Source organism: Melospiza melodia, chromosome 3 (genome assembly GCF_035770615.1).
Source record: "Melospiza melodia melodia isolate bMelMel2 chromosome 3, bMelMel2.pri, whole genome shotgun sequence".
NCBI classification, from domain to species: Eukaryota; Metazoa; Chordata; class Aves; order Passeriformes; family Passerellidae; genus Melospiza; species Melospiza melodia.
The window spans coordinates 22308837-22327722 of NC_086196.1; the positions used below are offsets into that span (position 1 = coordinate 22308837).

An 18886-nucleotide genomic window follows, 5' to 3' on the forward strand; every position below is an offset into this window, starting at 1 on the left:
GTCAAACCAGCACAATGCTGATCTATGTGGTCTATGATCACATCTTACACCAGACTTGTATGACTTTATGTTCCTAATTCCATTTGTAGAGCAGAGCTATTTTAAACTAGGCATGATGTCATAATTTAAATTATGTAAACATTCATTTTTCTATAGGATGGCATAGTTTTCACTACCTAGTTGAAGCTGGATTGATGCTTCTCATGCCAGGCAAAAAGGTACCCCTTTCCCAAAGTTATTAAAGACACAGATCTGTTGATTGCCTCTCATGAGTGGTATTCCAGCTTTGATTCCACAACACAGGAACAGCCTGTTATACCTTTATGTGTTCTTGAACGCTTCCAGAGCAGGTGCCAGCATCTAAGAGTATTTAGTGCTGGCTGTTAGTGACACACAACTACAGTGTGGAAGAGCATCACAGTGAAGCTGTAACACCAGTTCACTTGGCATAGTCAACCCCTCCTCCTCAGAAAGCAAGAGATACTGCACACTCAAGGTCAAGAGTGACAAAACATTTGAAGTGCATTTTCACTTTTATTTCAAAACTTTAGACAAGTTACTTTAGTATATAAATTCATTTTTTTTTCCTCTTACAGAATATAAAGATAATTCCCTCATTACTTCAGTATAAAGTGTTTTACAAGCTTGAAGACAATTGCATAAGTGTTTCTCATACAGGATATCAGAAATAAAGCAGTCTTTCTACAGACATTCAGACAGGTGACTACCTCAGAAACAGCATAGCAGTTTAGTCAAATACAAGTGAACACGTGACACTACAGTTGTGAAAGTTCAAGTAAGGCCAAGTCAGTAAACATTGTTAAGTCATTGCAAATAATAGTGGAAAGGTTTGTGAGACATTGCAAGGGGTGGATGGTTTCATGGTATAATACTCTTAAATCAAGGATTCAGAGGGATTTAGCTAGAAGACAAGTGAGTTCTTAAATGCTATAAAGCATATGCAAAGACCAAGCAGTGTGTTGGTGTTAGTGGAGACTTCGTGCCTGTTTATCCTCAGCATGCTAAGACAAACTACAACCTCTTAAAACCAAGCATAAGAACCACTAATATTTCAGAAGATGCTTTTAAAATTCAAGTATGCCTTATTTTGGATGGTGTGTAGTTTTTATCTATTACTTCATCTTGTAAGAACATGTGAAGACAACGCTCGTTCTGTGCCAGTGGGTGGCCTGCAACCCTGGAGAGAAAAAAAACCAAGCATTAGTGTGACCCAACTGAGCCTACTTGCAGCTATCCAGCAGATCAAGGTTTGCACCAATAAACTCTTGTTCTGCACTTGGGCACAGATCCCACTTTCACTTCACTGTTGGCAACTAGAATGCTGTCTAGTAGCAAGATTTATCATGCTTCCCAAGATGAAGTTAGTCCATAGGAACCCTGAGCTACCTCTGATCCCTTGGAAGCATGTTACATCATCTGTCACCTGCAATTGATGGGACTATCCAAGTAAGTGCTTATTCTAGCATTAGGAAATCTAGAGCTAAGAAAGGCAAGAGGATTTTTTTTTAAAAAAAGGTCTTAACACCTTTGCCATGGGACACCCTTTTAAAGGCCACTTATCCCCTCCATTTTCAGCATCACTGAGCAGCAGCTCGTCGCAGCAGAGCTGAAGCCTGGCTCCAGCAGGGGGTGTGAAGGTTTTCCAAAGGCTCAGGCACTGCTCCAGACAGAGACTGGACCCTAACCAACGTCCTGGCCTGGATGGGCAGCACTGCACACAGCCAGGGGCTACTGGCCCTTCTGCAGACACAGGAGAAAGAGCTTGCCTGTTCTAGGGGACACCAGCATCTCTACTGTAAATTTAATTTAAGCTGAAAAACCATCCTTTTAACTGTAAAGGAGCTAAAACTGAATTAGGAGACACTCACAAACTTGGAAGAAAATCACTCACACTCACAAACTTGGAAGAAAATCACAAGGTACTGAACTTGAACCCTTAAAATACCATTTTTACCACAAAAATCCAAAAGAATCAGATAGCTGAAAGTTCATCATTTATGGACACGAATATTATGCAGTTTGATTTGAAAAAAACTACATCCAGTTGGTCAATTAAGACACACTTGTTCTTAGGAGAGAAAAGTCCACCACAGTCCCAAGGGCAGCTTCTGTAAGCTTTGTGGCCTCCACATCTATCAGAACATTTATACTCATCTGGCTGAACACATGCAAAACATATTCAGCTCCAGTGGCTCAGCACCACTTCCAAGCACTTCTGGGCATCTTCTCCAAATGTATCTATTAGTGTTTATTTCATCACAGAACATACTCACTTGTCACTACTCACTTGTCATTAAGGGCAACCTGTAATGAGGAAGCTGTGCCCTCCTATTCAGTATTGATGTATTATTTCAAGAGCAGTTATAAAAATGTATCCATCTTGCCAGGTTCTAGAAAAAGGCCAGCAGTCTCAAGCACTAGTTCACAAGGATGACAGTCTAGAGTAACTAGTTTGAGTTTCTTACCCCATCGGAATGAAGTTACTGATGTCAAACTTCAAGGAAAAGATATATAGGAGAGGATGAGGCAGCAGTAAATTCCTTCTTCCTTTCAGGAAGGGTTGAAAATCGGTGGCTGAATTGCAAGACTAGATTTGATCTCTGATTCAGCTCTTGGTTTCACAGGAATACCTTACTCTGTATTAGCTCAGTAATTTTCACCAAGGTGACCTTTACATATAGCAGCTGCTACTTGAAGAATTTTCATCTATTTCAAAGTCAGGTTGAGGCAGACAAGTGTTGAGGCATAACCACCCTTGTGAATGTCACTGCATGTAGTATTGATAGTGGTGCCAGCAAACTGGCCCAAGAGAACTGACTCAAGCTGCACTCTTGTGATTCAGATTTTACATTTAGAGGGACAAAGCTTCTCCATAACATCCATCTCACAGTCCTGAATATTAAGAAGTAGCATTGGTGCACCAAGATTTTTTTTGTTCCAGTGGCATCAGTTATCTGAGGGACTCTAATTCCAGAAGCAAAGAACAACTTTGATTATGCAATAATGTGAATGTACTATGCAAAGGACCTTCAGGTATAAGTTCACTAGTGCCCAGAGTACTTGGCAGAAGTCTTAAAGCTTCTACATGGTTCAAAACTTTAGTAACAATTTCCTAATGAGTTGGTCATGCCATTAGAATACACTGATGAGTTAAATGGCTATGATTTGTGCCTGGAAAGCTTTATTCCAGATGTACTCAACTCCACCACTGCATCAATATCTACATTAATCTCAGTTTATGTTTCAAAGGAGGAAAAATTAACCAAGAAGTTTTACACTTCCACAAAATCAATTTATTACTTGCAGGAGGACTGAAAAATGGATACTGATAAACTGGCCATTCCATTTCTGTCAGCTATACAGAGTTTTTCAGAGAGACAGGGTAAGATGACTGTTTCACATCAGCTGCTTCAGAACACCAATAGTCCTCATGCATGCATATTGCTAGACTCAGCATACAAAACTTTCAGTAAATGCACTTTTGCTCCATTTAAGATAGAGTTCCAAGTCTGCATGGATAAAGGCTTACTTTACAGCCATGACTGCCTTGATTTTACAGCAAACTCAAACATATTCCATCTTACTACTGGATGCCTTGGAAGCTCATTCCACTTGTCTTTGAACAGCAAAAAGAGCAGTCTGAAGCATTTTACCCGTTCAGAACCATTCTAAAATGAGTTAAGAAGCAACTATGTGAAGAAAAATTTCATATGGTCACACTTACTTGTACAGGACAGACAGTTCTAGTGAATTAGTCACTTGCACCTCCAAGACACATGCCTGAACTAGCAGTAACTGACAAGTACATTTTTGTAAGTTCTGGCATAACTCACAGGCATCCTCTGTTCCTGTTAAACAGCATCACTATTTGAACAAGATTAGAATGCCAGGGGAACTGACAGGCTTCAACTCCCTGAGGGAGCAGTCCCAAATCCAGTTGGTCTGAACAGCATTAACCAGAAGAGCTGGTTAATTGACAACACTCCTTACCTACTGTTTGGATCTGCACTGTTAAAGAGATTAAACCAGCTATTCAGGTCAGTGTACAGACAGTGGTTAGTAGTGTCAGATGGTGGAAAAAGAATCATAAGACTTTGTTACTATAATTTCTGCTCAGCCTTTGAAAGGCAGGGACAAAATCCAGTGACTATTTCAAACTACGTGTGCACGCCTCGAGTAGTGTTTTTACTTGAGAATCTTCAGAAAGATTCTCAAGATGATCAGAGAAAACATGCATCATCACACAAACTGATAATGCCTCACATTTGCAATCAAAGTAAACTGCTGTAAGTCCACTGTAAGCTCTACTGTTCACCCAGTTGGAAGATATCTTTCCAGAAATTATAAAGTAGAATTATTTTGAACACTATAATTTCAGTAGCAATTTGCATAAATTAACAACAACACTAACAGTCATTTCAGCTGTTCAGGTAAGCACTAAGATACCCAAACTAAGCATGGGATAAGTAATGTTAGTACATCCTACTGCAAGATTATGTGAAAGTTCATATTCTGAGCCTAGTGCAGTTACCATCCTTAGGAGGATTAGTAGCTTCAACTCAGTTTTCCAGGGCTGAGCTCCAGGTTTTTCTCTAAATAACTAGATCCAACACTTACTTGTTTATGAATTGTTCAAGGGCCTGCTTCCTCTCCTCTATAAAGGAATCATCAAATATACCATCATCTCCTCGGAAGGGGAGCTGGCGGAGAAGAGCTTTTCCTGGTAGAGGTGGTACCACAACCTGCAAGATTTACACAAGTGTCCTTATGTGCAGCCTGTAAGCAAGTTCATCCACCTCTTCCTCCTAGAAGACTCAACTCACCACATTTTTAGTGAAGTAATAAAACGTGAGCAGAGAAGAACAGTACTTGCCCACATGGGTAAGCTGAAATCAAGTAGTTTATCTCTGAATTAACTCAAAATTATTAAAACAAAAAGCCTCTGGCAGTGCAGCACCGAGGCTTGATAAAAGGACTGACACACTGGTTTATTTCTGGGCATTTTCAACCCCAGTACCTGCTTTATATGATACATGCTTTCTAACACAATAAAAACATTTCAGCATCACGACTCTTTGCATATCTATGCAGACTTCTATTTACTTTTCACTTTACTCACCTTGCTTTCTCTTTCTAGTTCATTCCTTAGCCATTCAAAATCACTATATCTTCTTCTGACTGTAGATTCTTTCAGTTTGAAGATAGGTAGATTTGTCTGAAAACAAGAACACAAGCTATTGATTAAACAGATTAGAAGTTCTGATAAGCAGAGACAAGAACCAAGCTGTTGTTACACAGTAGTTCCATTTAAGCAACAGCAGTAGTACTGAGAAACATTCAAGATACAGAAATAGAGATAAGGCTCTAAGCTACATGAGTAAGCTGTGCCTTGAACTCCACAGTCATGAGCCTCATTTAATGGTATCCCAATTACTGATATTCTGTCATCATATCACCAAGCAGAATATCTGATCTGCTGGCCACTTGAGATGTTTCTAAGGTTGCAGAAGCATCTGCTATTCTTATTGTCTCAGCAGCTGGATTCCCAATATATACAAAAGTGGAGGTGGGAAGGGGGAAGAAATTCTTATTCCACACAAGTTTCTCTTACTGCATTCAAGGGAATGTTTCAGATATCAGCATAGGACATTAACCAAACTTCCTGTACTTTTCTACTCCCTGATACAACATGGCTTCCAGCACCTTCAAAATCAAAACCTGTAAGTCTTACAGTGAATCCATTCAGGACTGATGATGATTTGATAGCACAAGCTGCCAAGTTTGGGTCGCTACAGAGAAGGCAACAAGGCTGAGATGCATTACAACATTCAGTGCTGAGAAGATCAAACTATTTGACTACAGAGTTAAACCAAACAGAGCATGACTAGGGAGAGCTTTGCTGAATGAGGCTAGGAGGCAGCACTCAAACCTAACACCCTTGAAAGGGATATCACATGGGAGCAAGGTTATAATTCTGCACAAGACCCTGCTACAAGTCCTTACATTAACTTGTGTGAGAGCCTGCATTACCTCTGCTCATTCTTGCGGTGCAGGGTTATCCCACTTTTGCAATCCAATTGCACATTATTTTAAAAGTACACACTGAGAGAATCCTCTCCTAATGAAACCCTGGCTAGAACACTACAAAATTGTTTCTAGGAGTTATGACCTCCTGAAAGTAAGAGCATGAGCCTGTAATTACCATACACAACCAGAAGTCACAGAATAATGCCTACTACTGTCGGACTACAAATTCAGTAACAGTCTTTGTGTACTTTTAAAGAAGTCTCTTGAGAAGCACTCTAGGAAACTGATGTTCACTTGGGGCTACACTTACCTCCAGCTGTCCTGATGGCAGATGCACAGCAGTCATTCTCAGCTACTGCCTTTTACTTTTTGTTTTTTGGTTTTTATCTTGTAGGCCACCTAACTCAGGATCTGGTCATTGTTTGAGCAGATACCCCTGTGCAATATCATTTGTAGAGGTTATGCTTAAGCTATCACTAGGCAATACTTTTGGCTGCTCAAAACAGGTTTAATTGCAGATATATTTTCCTGCACTGGGCAGGTCCATGACTTGGGTCATTGTACTGCTGCCAGCCAGTCACACAATAGTACTTGATAAGTTAGTTGTGTACTTTCACATTATGCAAGTTAGTTCATAATTTACAGGTGATAAAGTTTAGAACAATATTTTGTTATCTTATTGCTAAATGTTTGAAAGTATTCCAGCTCTCTTTCCCAGGTAAAATATTGTTGACTGTACTTGCGACTAATAATAAAATTGTGTTTAAGACTAACGTCAGACGTCAGGCTTTATAAATAAACACTCTCGTCTAGATGGTAAGAATATTCTACTCAAGAGTGAATACAGCTAGGTTCCCCACAATGCATGAAGGAGATTCCCAGAAGTTAAGTATTGGATTATTCTCCTCTGATTTCAGCTATTGTTTTGTAAACCAAGTTCACCATTACATAGCACATCAACTCTTTGTCAGTGTCTCTGGTAGAAAGTCCTTTAAAATATTTAACATACAGGCTCTCACTTGCAGAAAATATTAATTTCTCTCTCAAGTTACTAAAAAAGGGATTAGAACTGGATAAAAGCAGCTAAAAAACTTAAGTTCCCAGGTCTTCAGGAACTCTTTTCATGCTTTGAGGCATGCAGTCTATAAAGTTAATCTCTGAACAACATATCAGGCTTACAAGTACAATGTGGGGGTAGAAGTGCCAATTGAGTTCACTTTACCTTCTACATTCCCTTTTCAACTTTTGACATGCTAACTCAGCTAGCAAGTAGGAGAAAAAGAGTTTTTGTTTCTAAAAAGCAAGAGTTCTTTGCATTCCCTGTAAATTGAAAAATCATCTCAAATTTTCATCATAAGTACCATAAATATTCAGATTGTGAAGTATGTCAAAAAGCATAGACTAAATTAAGTGTCTTGCAAGTCACAACTTGACAACTATATTCCAAAACAAAGTACATGTTCACCTGGTCTGGATACGTACTAGAGCTATCTACTGAGATCAATTTCTAAACCTTATGTTCTTTAAACCCAGAAATTGCAGTAATTCTCCTTCCTCTAGAAATAAGTACTGACAGAGCAGTGTTCCTAAGGTAAGCAGCTGTTAGGAAGGATCTATTTAAAAATGCAATTTGAGAGTCCGGTTTTATACTGCTTAACCTATTTACATCTTAGGTCCCTATTTTTAATTCAGGCTATATTCACATCTGAAGTTGCTGTATGGGCCTTTATCACTAAGGATTATTGCCCTGTTTGAGCAGAGCACCCTTTGCTTCAGCAGGCTGGACTTCTGCACGCCCTACTGCCTCCATCTCCCATGGATAGACAGTTTTCATTAAGCAAGCCAGACACCTCCTGAAGCATGGGCTTTCACTGGACAAGAACTTGGTAGGAGACAATCCCGAAGAGCCAACAGAAACTTTCGTTTTCTATTAAACTGTCATTTCAAGACCATGCAGACTATCAAAAATGTATTATTCTCTGCTTGACATTTTATGTTGAGTTATTCTTGTTCAGTCACTGAGGTTCCACCAGGTATTCTGAGCGCTTCCCATGCTTTGGTTGTCTGCTAGAATAGAGATCAGAGTAAGGCACAAAACTTGAAGTCAGGCTAGTTTCATTTTTATGAGTATTTCTGCCCATGCTTATTCAGCATTATAATGTCACCTTTCTGGCCTGCTGAGCTGCTAAGTCTACTATCACAAAACTCATGACAGCATGAAACATGGAACAGCCCCTGGAGCACAGCTCATTCCTGTAATAATTTCAGCACAATTTCTGCAGCAATTCTTTCTTCAGCTGTGTAATAATTATAAAATTTATTGAAAAAAAATTCAACAGCTTCTTAGTCCAAAATCATGCTGCTTAGCAGTTTGAATGCAACCTAAAAGGATTAGGCATCACCCAAGATGTTAGACAATTGTAAATCACTAGTCAGAATTGCAGATAAGGCATTGTTGCAGAAAGACAAACAAATCAGTTCTGCAGAAGTTATACACAGCCCAAAATCCAAAGAAAGTCCAGATGGATTTTGTGTAGCACTGTCCCTTTATTAGACTGTATGTAGACACCATGAGGCTTTCTCTGACAACTGTCAAACAGCCTGTATTCTGCTGGGGCAGTTAATGGCCAGCCAGTACACCAGAATAAATATTGTCAAAATTGGTGCCAAGTTACATTACATAATTAAACAACAGGTGACAAACTCAGATCCTTAAGTCACTCCTGCATTTTTCCACTCAGATGCCAAACAAACTTTCTACAGTCATTTGGCTAGTGCTTGACAAACCAGAAATGGGAAGCAGTGGTTCCGCACTAACAGACTTCAGGGCAAAGTCCACGTTCCCAGTAAGCATGTTTCATCAGCTTCATTTATGTCACCATAACATATTCCACTTTGAGCCTGACTCTAAATTCAGGAGATTCCCAGTTCACCTCAGAAGCAAAAGACAGTTCACCTCAGAAGCAAAAGACAATCCAAAGACAGTGGCTCAGATAACCAGGTAACAGTCTTCCAGCTCTTAATACAGTCACTCCCCAAGCTAGGCCCAGTCAGAAGCTGAAAAATTGTTTCTGTATGGAAGTGAAGAGAATTTCACAAGCAGAATGCAAGTAGTTTGAGTACTAGTCATTACTGTCCATTCAGCTTCAGATACAGTCAACAATGCAGCCATTCTGGTAAACAAATTACCTTAAATGCAGGAGGAAAACTACACTACTTTATTCGTTTATAGTTAGTTTCAATTAATAAAATAATTCTAAGTATTTTTAAGTCTTAGTTTTTAGACTAGTTTATCCAGTGAGTGGAAAAGTCTTGCAAATAGTCAGACTTGCTCCTAAAAATTGGTTTCCAGCCATAAATCAAATGCAAATAGCATCTGGGTTCCTTCAAAGAGTATGCTGACACTCCACAAGACTGTGTGACACGGCAGCCCAGTCCATCCCCACAACAGCAAATTCCCCAGATGTTGTTGCTCAGCATAGTCTGAGGTAAATTTGGCTAATTTCCTCATCTGCCACCATAACACTCAGCAGCAGCACTGCATTGCCAGCGTCTCCCACTCCTAACAGACTGAGAATAAAGCTGCACTGTTGCCACAGCACCTACTTTGATGTCATCTTTTCAAGTAGATTATGGTAGCCTTGAGAGAACTCTATTTCCATTAAAATAGAGTGAAAGAAAGCACACAGCTCACTTTTGATAAAAGTTTGTGGCTTTGACTCTCAGAAGCTAAATTCAAGCATCCTGACTGTCTCATGCAAGCTGTAATCTTTGTCAAGAGCCTACACTCTTTGACTACATTTACAGTCAAAGAGAGCTCTGGGGCACCACAGTAAATAGCATTCAGAGTGGATAAAAAAAAGCATTATGATTTTCTTAACATAAGAGCCTGCTGCCCTTTAGTACAAGAAACTGGCTCCAGCAGTCCACTGTTATTGCAGAAACTTTGCCAGAGGTTTGTTTCCTTCCCAATTCAACATAAGCAGCTACCACTCAATTTCCTACAATTATGAAAAGCAAGAAAGAAGGAAAACATGCTTTAAACTTCAGTTTCTAGAAGTTTAGATTTTTGGTGGGTATATTACTGAAGGAAAGCTCTTTCCTCACTGCAAAATGTCGGACTAGAGACTGCTATTTTTCTAAGTTTTAGTCCTTCTCATCAAAACAGAGTGCTATCTCCCCTTTCTCCATTTGGTGTCCAGATCTACTGAAGGTACGCCATAATAAAATTACGAGAACACAAAGATCTGACCATGCAAGTTTTAAACAATGCTGACTTAAACTATACCATGAACTTTTGAGCTTCCCGCTCTGCAGCACTGAAGCTATGGGGCCAGGGTGGTTTCTACCTTGAACAGTAATAGCAACATAATGAAATCCTAATAGCAACATAATGACAGAGACTATCATAACCTTTGTCAAATCCAGTGCTTTGAGTCCAGAGTTGCTCTCTGAAAAATGAGCATAGGGATGCCCATATTTTTGCCCAAAAGCATCTATCATCACCTGAACATGTTCAACAACATCATGAACAGCTGAATTATGGTATGCCACAGTTAAAATACTCTGAATAGGGTAAGCTAAGAAAAAGAGATTGCTTAGTGATTCTTAATTCTTCAGGCTCCATGCTCAGAAGCCAAAAATAAAAACTGGAGCCTGCTTTGAGGACACATTTGAACAAAGACTTTTACAACACCCATATAGAACTAGTAACTAGATTTGGGTTAGCAAGTCAAAGCCTCCTATGAAATGCCAAATATTGATTTGAAAGAGAAGGGATTGCTACTTTTACACAATTCAAGGTGCAACAGCCAGATGGCTCTGATTTGACTTACTGTAATGTTCTTACTCATTCCTCATCAGGAATGACTGAAAAGGGATCACATTAAGTTGATGCTTTAGCATCATTACTGACATCTATCAGCTAAAGTCAAATGGGGATAAAAAAATTTCAGTGAATTGCTGAAGTTGCTAATTTTTTATCAAAAACTAAACTTTTAATATGCTTTGTGGGCTAGAGACTGTCTAGCATCCCTATACTTCAAATACACAAGAAAAAAAGCAGTAAGTTAACTAGCTTAAAAGTGAGTGTACAAAGTAGTAAAAAATTCTCTTCATATTTCCAGTTTTACTGGAACAGTAACACAACACTCCTAAGTAGCCACTAAAAGCTATAGAAAGGCTTCCAACTCCTATTCATTAATCTGCAGCATATCTTAACACTTAGAGGGTGCTACATCTTAGGCCTATAGAAATAATCTCTAAGCTCTATTTCCAGGTCTAGAGGTGGCTCTAAACCACTTAATATATAGCTTCATTTTCTTCTGGATTTTAGAGTAAAGTTGCTATACACTAGCTTATAGTTATACTTTCAAATAGGTTTTGTGGCCAACACAAACTATACTGTCATATTGGAGAATCTTCTGGGGTATAACACAGATTTTGAATTCAATTCTAAAGACATAACCAAACCATGGACCTATATTCAGTTGGTAGAACAACTGTTTTTACACCTTGACTAGGTTAGGGCTTCTCCATCCTTTTTATGTTACAAGTTAGAGCAACAATAGTAACTTCAGACCCTTTACTCAGTGTTACAGCTCCACAGGGTATTTGGATTATGCACTTGTTAAAACAGTCTCCAGTAGTGCAACTCGCATTGCTTTACCAAGTGAAAAAACTTTAAATAAAATACTTCCCTTACTGTTAGAAGACATAAACCTCTGCTCTATCATTTTTCCCCAGATGAAAAGCAGCAGAGACCAGACTGCTCTAAAGTTCAAGCTGACACTTTTTCAGCAAGCCATCTAAAAATAAACACGTATCAAAACTCTCTGGCATCACATGCCTACCTGGACTACAGCCATCCGTCCTATAAAGATTAGTCATTGTTCCATTTGATTTGGTCTGTTCTGCACTGTACTAGAGTGCAATCCTAAAACATGACTGCACTGTATGCTCTAAAATAAAAGGAGTGCAAGACACCAGTTAAACTAATATATTAATAAGAAGCACTATTCAGAAACTTGGTTATTTTACTTACACAGTAACAGATATCAATGCCAAACTAGTTCAAACCTTTGGACCAGCCTCTTGAACCTAGTTTAATTACAAACCTCTACAGAAAAAAAACAGCTGCTCAAGAGTAAATCCACTTTCCTTGCTTTGGAAGTTTCTTAAATCCAAGCCATTCTACTTCTCTGTCTCCTTTATCAGTGTCCTTGGAAATTCTTAGCCTTCCAGTTATCTTTATCTGAATTACTGCTTGAAGGAATAGTTAATGTTTGTGAGGATGCAGTACCCAGGCTGTAGAACAGAAAAACACTCACCCGAATCACTGCATTTTTATTCTCTGTAGAGGAGTCTGAGAATACATAACTGGTAGCAGTGTCTAGAATGGGTTTTAAAAGCACAATTTACTATAGTTAGGGCAGACTTGCAGTGTTATGCAAGATTTGTAGTAGTAGAGAAATAGAGAATTACTGCTGATTATGCATCCATAAACACATCCCCACTGAGTCAGTGTTTAGTCATGACTCCACCACAGGCTTCAACTACTAAACTGTGCAATGCTGAAGTCAACTACAGCAATGGCTGATTTGATTATTTTTGTGGTGGGGGAAGAATTTGCAGCTTCAAACATGAAGGACAGGACATTTGGAACTGTTCAAGGACAAAACATTGCAAAACACATTCAAGAGCACTACTTTGCAAAACATGGCACAAGATAAGTGCTTTCTGAGCAAGTTTGACTTTCAGTTCATTTTCTGTCTTACTCTGACTTGATCACAGCAGTCAGACTACAATCAGTTAATCACAAATCAGACCACTATAAACATGCTGAAATGTCAATATTGTATCCAAACTAGGTCTTGAAAAAATTGGTTAAGGAGAGAACAGGACTTTCACAAGCAATGCAAGTTCAGCAGTACTCAGATAAACTTCCCCAATCCCTGGAAACCAACACTATTCATAATACTGCAGGCACTTCACAGCCTGTGTATTCATTTCCTTCCCCACAGCGGACCTACACAGTCGAGCACCTCTGCAGGTCTGCAGAACATTCAGGAAACCTGACTGCTGCCCTAAAGAGCACTGGAACCACCCAACTATTGCATTTCACAATGCAAGCACAGCAAGACATTCCCTTTCCATACCACAAAACAAGCAACTGCACTATGGAATATCAAAAAGCTAAGGTAAGCCTTAGGGCCAAATTTAGTAATACTGATTAGAGGCAAGAGATTAATGAACATTAAAGAACAGAGCTAAGATGACAAAGGCTTTTAGTTTGGCTTTGGTTTGACAAAAAAGAATTATTTAACTATTTGGACTAACAGTTCCTGTAACAGCTATTTTATTATACTTCTAACTATCAGTTTGAATATCAATGACTTCTCTGCAAGTTCTCACTAACCATGAACAGATGATTTAACCCTTCAGTCTAGGTAACAAACCCAAGCAAAATGGGCAGCACAGAAGTCACTTTTACTTCTACAGAAACAAAACCAGATGGAATAGTGTTAACAGTTTATTTCCAGAACACTGAATATTCTGAGTTTGAAGGGATCCACAAAAATCATGAAGTCCAACTCTTAAGAGAAGAGCCCATACAGGGATTGAATCCACAAGCCTGGTGTTATTTAGCACCAAGCTCTAACTAAATGAGCTATTCTCAGGGTTGCCAAAGGGATACTTCCCAAAATGTAGCAAGTTCCTGGATACTTTTTGTTGACAGTATTCTAAACAAAGTGCTTATCTCCCGTGGCACTGTCTTTACAATGGGTGTACAGCTGTGACGTGTGACACTAGCCACTGGATCAGTCAGCTTGTAAAGATTAAGTCTTGTCTCCTTAAAGGATTTAACAACTGAAGTTATTGCACAGAATCTGCTTGAGTAAAAGACCTTCCTTTTGACCCACTTATCAAGAAAAATAGAAGACAAATGATACCTGGAACTGGACTGAGGACTAAATACATGTTGTAGGATGCTAATATGATAATTGTAATTTGTTCTGTTTGCTTCCTAGAATTCAGAGAGAGAACTGGCTTTTAGTCCATAAATAGTAAAGGTATTCCCATGCCCTCATTCAAGAGTGTTGACTTGAACAAGCCCACCCTGAAAAGGTTTAATAATAAAGAGAGAAGAGCTAATAAAGACTTATGAGAAACAGCATGTAGGGGTATTTACACTGAGAACCTGATTTTTGGTTCACATTTTTCCTCAAGGGGAAAGAGCAATTAAGTAGTTTACTGTATTCCTTTAGCAGGCAGTCTCGTTGATTATGTTAGTTTTAAATGCTGCACAATCACCATATTGTGATCATCTAGACAGATACCTTCAGATGAGGTAAGTACTTTATCAAGTTTTATTTTGCTAGACAAAGCACTTAGAACTTTATACCCTGCTGCATTATTCCCAGTCTAGCTCACCTTGAGCCTTCACACACAAGGGACACCTCAGAATGGTAGAAATGCTCTGTGTGATGCTGCTGCTGGAAAGAAAATTCTCAAGTACCCTGTCAAAAACATGACCCACGCAAATTTGCTATTTTAGCACAGCAGGATGGCATTTTCTATCACTTACTTCCAAACAAGATGTTTGACTTTCATTGCTAGGCTGCACTGTAGTGGCACGTTGCCACACTGTGTGCCTTATAGTGGTTGCTACAGTGGAAAGCTTTCTGTCATCACCTTGTCCAGCTTGCCAAGAACAGACTGTTATTTAATGCACAGACTCAGGCTCAGAAAGTCAATACTTTGGCCAACTGTCCATCTGCAAAGTAAGCAGCCTGGCTAGAAGTGCTGCATAGGGTGTACCTGCAGCACTCCTCTCATTTAAGACTCCATAAATGCTTGTCAAAGCACCACTCAACTACCCCAGCACACAGCCACCCTGCACAGAGACACTCACAAACCTTCCTAAGCTCCAAACCACTACTGCCTTGCTTATGCAGTAATGTACTGCTGAGCAGTCTACCCAAAACTTCAGCTTCCCCATCAAGCTTTCTGACTTCCACCAGAACTTGATGAGTACAGCATTACAAGAACTAAAGCATGAAGTTGTTCCACTTGCTGCTTTCCAGACAACAGATATGCTTCAACTGCAGTACCAGCAGAAAGCTTGCCAATAAAAGTTTTGGGGAAACTCTGCAGTATTTCACACACAAGTTTTGCAAGACACTTTTCATCAGATATCACTTCAAGAGGCAGCTAGCAAGCTCAGTCTTTCCAAAAAACCCCAAAAGTGAAGCTTTGAGATTCAGACAAAGATAGAATTACAGAGTCTGTAAACACCATGACAATGGTACAAGTGTAATTGTCTCAACACAAACTTGAATTTCAGCGTCCTCTCTGACAATGTTTCTGGCTTAGAATGCTCTCCAGCTGCAACATGAGGCTGCAGTCCTTTAGCTTTCACCAGCATTTGGCAGCAGTTAAGCCATCCATTTCTGCACACTTAATGTTTTACTGCTGGTGTTACCTGAAGACACAGCTCTCCAGATATGATACAGGTAACTCACACCATCTTCTCAGGTTTGCTCCTCTGCTGCTCCCAGCACTGTTGAAGGAAACTGCCTATCAGCTGCTACTTTCTTACTTTCTGTGACCACAGGCACTTGTCAAACCACAGAAGCCACACTCCAATGAGCAGGCTATGGTACTAGGCCTATCTTTCACAAATACAATACCACAGCAATCCATGCTTGAATTCTCCCTCTGTGCTGAAATTTGTGTATTAGCAATATGGTCCATGTTCTGCTGAGAAGCAGTTAATTGATGCAAGTTTAGACAGTGAACATAACTCTGCATGCCTTGTATTACCTGCTCTGTAGCCTTCCAGCATAACAGTTCACGGTAGCTATGAACTATGTGTATGGCAGTGCACAGCTGGAAAGGGAATGATCAGGAGACAGTCCCGTACACCAGCATGTACAGATGTGAGCAAGGAGGGTGGAGGATGCAATGTTTACACAGCAGTCAGTCTGGGAGGAAGAACAGAGGAAGGTCACAGTACTATCACAGTGTACTTTTGTTCAAATCATTCTTGGGCTTCATTACAACAGGAATCCAGAATTTTCTACCCCAAACACCAGGTGGGCTAAGACTAACTTGCCTCAAAACCTGTTTTTCTGCTTCCCTTTCTGATGAAGAACTTCAGCTGAGTATTTAAAAAAATTGCTATTTTTTTAATCACAGGAAATTTGACATAATTCTCAAGGCCGTATCATGGCCAAGTCCCTTTTGGATCATCTTCCTTGGATCCAACCATTCCAAATACTCAATCTCATGGAAAGAAACGTCATCAGGAACTTAAGGTGCAAATACTTTCCAGCAAGATAGAATTACATCTTTCTTCTAAGTGGATTGCTAGGGTTCTGGTAAGGGCAGTGCAATGCAAAACAAATCTGCAAGTTCTAGTTTGACTTCACACTGAGGCCAAACATAGGCTACAAGCATGTTAGTTTATTCTTCCTGCCCCATAGACACATCCTGAAACACAGAAATAGCTACTGAACATGACAATTTATAAGCATCAGAAATAAAGTATCCTCCCTAGCAGCTTTACACTTCAGGTGATCTTTCTTTTTCAAGTAAGGTTACACCAAGCTGGGGACTTAGACCTTTAAAACCAGAAAATTCACACAAGGTTAAGTCTTGTCTGGTGAATTTCGGTGACCAAGGCAGCAGCCCTTAGCTGTATCATTCCCTGCTGTGAAGAACGCATATTGCAGAGAATGTGTGCAGGAAATCAATGAAGCTTCACCTTTTATTACTGACTGCAACAACTGACCAGGTTCAATCATATATAACATAGAAAAATTATAACAGAGCTCAACTAAACAAGGTTATAACTGAGCAAAGCTAAACAAGGTAGAAGACTCAACTACGAACTATAAAAAAACCCATCTGTAAGCATCCAACTTCCTCAACCCAGCTTATTTCTAGCCCTGTACACCAAAAAGGGTTCCCTCCTCAAGGCCCTACCAGACGCAGGCAAGGACTGTGCTGCAGACACTGCATTTTTTGACCATTCCTCTGGGCCCTGTTTATGAAACCCTAAAGACCAGGGAACACAGTAATGACTTCACATAGCTTTTCTCAAGCTTAAGACTACTAGCCTTTGGGGCAAGTCACTGAACACAGCCCTTCCAGCTAGGAAGGATTCTAGTGTTACTAAGAAGAAGCATTTGACAGCAGCACATAGTGAGAAACAGCCCTATTTATTAGGCACTACAATTTTATTTCAGGTACAAGAAAAACCAGGAAGCCCTCCTCCATACACACACCCCTTATCACTTCAGCTGGCTCTGATCTAAGCGCGTGTGCCAACTACACTTATTTACACCTTCTCTATGTACTTTTTGAAGCCGCTGGAATCCTGAACTTGACCTCTCCTTCGGGGCAGATCTACCCATATTACCCCATCTCAGAGAGTGGAGAGTTTGCTCTTCTCTATTTACCTGGAGACAGACAAGCAATGGCTCACAGTAGAGCGGTATTTCAAGTCTGAGGATAAGCTGTACACAGCGGAGCCGAAAGAGCACTTGTCCTTTGGTTATCTGAAACAAGCTGCACCGCCGTAGCTACCAGGAGCCCGTCACAGAGTTATCAAACCCAGGCCGAGGATGGACAGTCAGTCCACTGCGGCTCTGCCACCGCCCCCCAGCGCCCCGCACCGCAGCAGCCGTGACACCGGTCCTGAAGGACACGGCGGCGGGAGCCCGTCACCGCCACCCCGGCCAGCGCCGGGCGACACGAGAGCCCGATACCGCCACCCCGCTCCCGGGCCGGCTCACCTTGACGCGGATCTCGTAGGTGGTGAAGCGGCCGCGGCCCACCCCCACCGTCTGCGGGTTGCCCACGTCGATCTCCAGGAAGTTGCTGGGCGGCCCGTAGGCGTCGTTGAGGTTCTGCGGCTTGCTGATCAGCCGCCGGGTGTCTGCGATCGTCTCGGCCATGGCGGAGCGGGCGCCTTCTCCCCTGAGCCAGCGACCGAGCCCCCAGCACCGCTGCCGCTACCGCCCGCGCCGCCCGCCCTGCGCCCAGTTGACCGACCGGCAACGCGCACCCGCCTCCCGCCCGCGCCCACAAGGCACGCTGGGTAATGTAGTTCTTGAGGGCGGCCCCGCTTGCTCATGTTTGGCGCGGCTTCCCGCCTTCTGAACTACACGTCCCAGCAGGCGCTGGGAGCGCGCCGCGCTGGCCGAGAGCACTGATTTGTCAGGCCCGCCCACCCCTTCGGCCGGGTGCGGGTGGCGGAGGCGGGGAGTTGTGGAGGGTGGGTCTGCTCTGCCCGCACATCCTCATTCTTCGGGGATTGAAAAGACCGGGTGGGAAATGCTGTATGTGCAAGGTGTTATGCAAAAGGAGTCAGCCCACTGCAAACGTAGGCTGGTGGAGATCCCCACCAAAAGCTTTGTATTGAGAGCAAAGTCTTAAGTCACTGACTCAAGTTGCAATCGATGTGACGCTGTTGTTTGTAGTAGCCTTAAACCTTTTATTTTAACAAATTATACACATTTAATAACATTACCAACGGGGTCAGATTTTATGTTCTCATGGCTTGCAAAGCTAGAGTTCTTAAAGGATAGGAAATTAAAATAATGTTTACAGAGTAAGTTATTAAAATGACTTGAGAGAGCAAGAAAGAGAGTGAGAGAAAGGGAGCACAGCTGACAGAATTGTCCCCTTCCAAAACATAAGGTCTTTATTTCTCATTATCTGATTAAGTAAGTGGTATGTCACGATAAAAGAAGTATTTCCGAAAGTAGTGCAATGTTTACCTAGAACGTCAGTGAATTGAATTTATATCAATCCGCTATTACTTCTAAAT

The 18886-nt window shown here is 40.9% G+C and overlaps 1 protein-coding gene across 2 annotated transcripts; it reads right to left on the minus strand.

Annotated features, from left to right (window-relative positions):
• Positions 1 to 514: 514 nt before the first annotated feature.
• Positions 515 to 18101, minus strand: SNX3 (sorting nexin 3). Of its 2 annotated transcripts, XM_063150971.1 has the most exons (4): positions 17850 to 18091; positions 5141 to 5236; positions 4639 to 4763; positions 515 to 1198 (listed from the first exon to the last, which is right to left on the minus strand). In XM_063150971.1, exons 1-4 carry the CDS (start codon positions 18009 to 18011, stop codon positions 1093 to 1095), a joined length of 489 nt encoding a protein of 162 aa, XP_063007041.1. In that variant the 5' UTR covers positions 18012 to 18091; the 3' UTR covers positions 515 to 1092. The 2 variants fall into 2 exon arrangements, with proteins under 2 accessions (XP_063007041.1, XP_063007042.1); XM_063150972.1 differs by lacking the exon at positions 4639 to 4763 and having other exon boundaries at positions 995 to 1198; positions 17850 to 18101.
• Between the last annotated feature and the right edge of the window lie 785 nt (positions 18102 to 18886).

Bases quoted from the DNA above. Each gene is read 5' to 3' on its own strand.
- SNX3 (XM_063150971.1), bottom strand. From the start codon at position 18,011: ATGGCCGAGACGATCGCAGACACCCGGCGGCTGATCAGCAAGCCGCAG. The intron at 4,764-5,140 runs GTGAGTAAAGTG...TAAATCTTGCAG, and splicing joins AACTAGAAAGAGAAAGCAAG to GTTGTGGTACCACCTCTACC. The intron at 1,199-4,638 runs GTAAGTGTTGGA...TTTTCTCTCCAG, and splicing joins CTTGAACAATTCATAAACAA to GGTTGCAGGCCACCCACTGG.